We start from the raw sequence: 4,252 nt of genomic DNA, 5'->3' as shown, positions 1-4,252 counted from the left end.
AATACTTCCCAAATAATATTTTAGACATTTATAATATTTCACATTATAAATCTGGTCTTTACACAAGAAATTGTACACAAACATGATCACATCTGGGGTCCATGGCATCTGAAATATTGAAAACAACTTATCTAATGCACAAGAGTGAACCTCAAATCTAGATCAATGACATGAGGACTCTCCCTATCCAATCCACGACCTACAAAACAGGTCATAATATTAATACCAAGACCTAGCCTACATCTCAAAACTTTAACATCTCTGGGGATGAAATAGTCCTACATTCACATGTCACACTAGACAGTGAATCGGGTCAAATAAAACGAAGGACGAATAAATACTGTATATGCCACAAATGCTCCGTAAACAAACTGTTTGACTGAGCTCGTGCGCTGCCCTGACGACAGGCCTCGCTCGGGAAAGGGGCGTGGACTGTAGGACAAAGGGGGCGTGTCTCCTGGCTTCCACAACAACGAGATATTATTGACAACAACTGGACTCTCTTAGCAAATGGGGGCGTGTCCGCTCGCAGACTATTATGAGTGCATCCTTCTGTTTCTGCACGTCTTCAAAATGAACCATATTTTGTTTGGAAAAGCGTCCACTCGATTGGCGATCTGCATTCTAAAATCTAGCAGCAAATTTAAAATAGGCTGATGGCCGTCATGTGAGTGAGTGTAAAAAAAAATCGGTGAGCCATCAAAGCCGCTAGTCCGATTACAGCGCCCGAATCCCGCGCTGTCGTAACCAAAGACGCTCCACACGCTCACAACAGGTGACGGTACAATATTTATAAGCTGTTCAGAGCGTAATGTAACCTCTTTATATGAATGCCGAAACAAACCTTAAGATGATGCGAAAGAAATGTTTACTTCCACCTCTGCGCGCATGTATGGACGGGTAGCTCACCTCGATCCATTTTTGAGCTTCTTGAAACGCTGGTTCTGGCGTAGCGTCAGCAGATTCAGCTTGATCCAGCTGAGCATTTGAAGCCGAATCGTCTCCGGGACTCGGGCCATTTTCAAAAAAAAAAAAAAAAAAAAGGACTTAACAAGAAAGCCTAGATGAGATATCCAGCGCTCCGCAAACAGACAGAACTGCGTGTTTGCTTGAGCGCATTCGCCGCTGCGGCGGGCACGTTCAGTATGCGGAGCTCGAGCGTTCACAACGCAACACACTGCGGTTCTCCAGCGCGCAGCAGCACTGCAGATGAACCACGTGCGATGCAATACGAGTCCGACCTCCGCTGCTAAATATATAAGCTAAAAAAACACCAGAGGTCTCCGTTCAGCCAATGCGTAGAGCCCAGCCAGGCGAGCGCATCAGCCTCCCTGTCTCTTCTCCTACAGAACGGGAGACTTGGCATGCGCGAGAGCGCGGGGGAAAGGAATTTAACGAGAACAATAGAGCAGTTCCGTTACCGCTCCAGTTACGGCCAGACATCTGTCTCTCTTTCTCGCGCTCGCTCTCTATATTTTATTAAACATAACCAGTGTTGGGGGTAACGCATTACAAGTAACGCGAGTTACGTAATCAGATTACTTTTTTTCAGGTAACTAGTAAAGTAACGCATTACGTTTTCATTTACAAGAGAATATCTGAGTTACTTTTTCATAACTAAGTAATGTAGTTACTTTTTTATGGAGTAACGCAATATTGTAATGCATTACTTTTAAAAGTAACTTTCCCCAACACTGAACATAACTATATATTGCCTTTCACCCTCTATTTCAATAAGTCTATTAATATAAAGTAAAACTAGATTTGCGTTTCCTGAAGAAAATACAAAAACATTGCACGAATTTTAGGTTGATTCATAATTGGAAAAAGTTGTAAACCCATGGATAGAGGGAGACAGAGATTTCTAGAATTATGCAATTGGAATGGATGAACAGAAAAGACTGTTTCTGTGCTCAGTACAGTGTGAGAAATGTTATAAAAGGCTTTAATTGTCCTCTGAAATTTATTACGGATTCATTTTTTTTTTTTACCTTGAGGACTTTATATCTAACCATATAAAATCAAACCTTATATTATTCATCTACACTCTTAAAAATAAAGGTGCTTCACAATGCCATAGAAGAACCTTTTTTTCTAAATGGTTCCATAAAGAACCTTTGACATCTGAAGAACCTTTCTGTTTCACAAAAGGTTCTTTGTGGCAAAAGAAGGTTCTTCAGATTACAAAAAGGTAAGAAAGAGATGGTTCTTTAAATAACCTTTGACTGAATGGTTCTTTGTGGAACCAAAAATGGTTCTTCTATGGCATCGCTTGAAGAACCTTTTGAAGCATAGTGTATATCAAATACTTGACCCTTGAATCAATTAATTGAAATAAATAGCTACTCAATTAATGTTACCTATAAAATCAAATCATCACATATAGTCGCCATTAATAATTTATTATGTATCAAAAGACAATAAACACTCTGCTAGAATACATTTAATATATTAGCATGTCTAGATACAGGACTAGAATAAAGCGCAATACATTAAATATTTCGAGAACAGATTTAAAAAATCTAAAGAATGTAGTGCACTATATTTGGCATTATTCCTCCCCCAGTATTTGAAATGTCTGTGGTATTTTTGCCCCATGGTTCATTTCTGACCTTTGTACAGTGTGCCATTTTTACAGGTGCAGTCACATTAGTGAAACTTCACAGGCAAAATGAGGCCCATTGCTAATAGTGTAGTGATATATGAAACACAGCTCACACTGAAGTCACTTTCAAACCAAGCAGCTTCCAAATCTGTGTGTGACGTTTAAATGTGTCTTCAATTAGGGGTTTGTTCAGAATTATGAATATCATTACAAAAAAATATTACAGCATTATTCCTGGGGACCCAGAACTCTGCACATGTATGTGCATTTGTATGTGTCCTTTATTCAACATCTGATTGAGATAAGGCTTCTTCATGAGCTGAACTGAATGTGTCAGATTAAAGAGGGATACCAAATATGCAGGGCTGTATGTCCCCAGAATCAGGACTGAAATATTATTACCAATAGGTGTCATTGCACTCCAGCTTTGGCTGGCTGAGTCCCATTTTTTCTCTCTTAGTCGCCATGCACCCTCTGCAGGAAGGACTTTTTTTTTCTCATGGGAATCCCTTATTCTATATAGCAATATTATCTGTTTATTGACTACAACAGACAAACAAGCTGTTGTAGTCAATAACTTTTATTTACTGTATGTTATGAATATTGTTTTGACATCATGTGTGCTATCCCTATGTTACAAATTAATTTTTATACGAACAAGCACAGGGACAAACAATAAACGCAGTCACAGTAGATACTATTTTTGAATTGTATTATTTGATAAGCAATCGTTTCTTTATCAGTGAGGTGTAAAATACCATTTATCTGGAGTTGCAACCCTGCTATCAGGCCTGCATGCCTCAGGCAATGCCACAAATCTTGCAAACATTACGGAAATCCAGTGAAATTTCTTCCTCTGAGTCAGAGGTAGTCATTATATTACGGAGCCCCTTATATCAACCTTGTTACCTTGTGAGCAAGACTTTCTGTGCGCATTGTCTTGTGAACGTTGTGTGCCATTTTTCCCAGTTCACAGTTACTGTTTTCAATTAGCATTTGCCATTTCTACACTTTCAATATCACATCCGGTGCTGTATCACTGAGTGAGAGTAAACAAATGTTCCTTCCTTCCTTGATATTAAAGATGAAGATAAGAGATACAGGAGAGAATAAAGACAACACCTACATCCAGAAACAAGTTCTGGACAAAAGACTGGACTATGGCAGGGCAACTATATGCTGGTTTTTGATGTATCAGAATTTATGCAACTGTTTCCCTTTGTTTTCTGCTGCCTGTAATTATTCCATAGATCCGCATCTAACTAGAATTAAAGAGACTCCAACTTTGGGGCTTTGTTTTGGCTGCAACCACAGAGAATCAACTGTTGCAAAATTCATGCTGCTTTCGTGATGCAGTCTTCCAAGCATATAGAGCTCAAATGAGATTATAGAACTTGATTAACAATTGAAAGCATTTTCAATATGACCGAGTAGTTACATATCATCTTTAGCTAATGGCTAGAAGATGCAGCATACTGGATTGCTCTCTAGACACTGCTTGCAGACACAACCAAATATTTTGGTTTGGAGTAAATTAAATGCTGCATCAGAGACTTAAAACGTCTGTATAAAGCAGCTTTATAGCTTTTGTTGTCCAATCAAACTTGATACCAGTGGTGGATTTAATTATCTACTGATGAGTGTGAC

The 4,252-nt window shown here is 38.9% G+C and overlaps 1 protein-coding gene across 1 annotated transcript in view; it reads right to left on the bottom strand.

Moving 5' to 3' along the window:
* The window catches only part of LOC107702273 (LIM and calponin homology domains-containing protein 1-like), a 66,091-nt gene extending 64,648 nt beyond the window's left edge, over positions 1–1,443 (bottom strand). The window contains exons 1-2 of the mRNA XM_016504531.1: positions 1,422–1,443; positions 910–1,046 (exon numbers count right to left, since the gene is read on the bottom strand). Coding sequence (XP_016360017.1) covers positions 910–1,046; positions 1,422–1,443 — 159 coding nt within the window. The remainder of the gene's footprint in view (positions 1–909; positions 1,047–1,421) is intronic.
* Positions 1,444–4,252: the final 2,809 nt, after the last annotated feature.

Source organism: Sinocyclocheilus anshuiensis, unplaced genomic scaffold (genome assembly GCF_001515605.1).
Source record: "Sinocyclocheilus anshuiensis isolate Anshui unplaced genomic scaffold, SAMN03320099.WGS_v1.1 scaffold86, whole genome shotgun sequence".
Taxonomy (NCBI): domain Eukaryota; kingdom Metazoa; phylum Chordata; class Actinopteri; order Cypriniformes; family Cyprinidae; genus Sinocyclocheilus; species Sinocyclocheilus anshuiensis.
The sequence above is the reverse complement of the archived record's forward strand: the minus strand, read 5'-3'. Positions and strand labels throughout refer to the sequence as shown.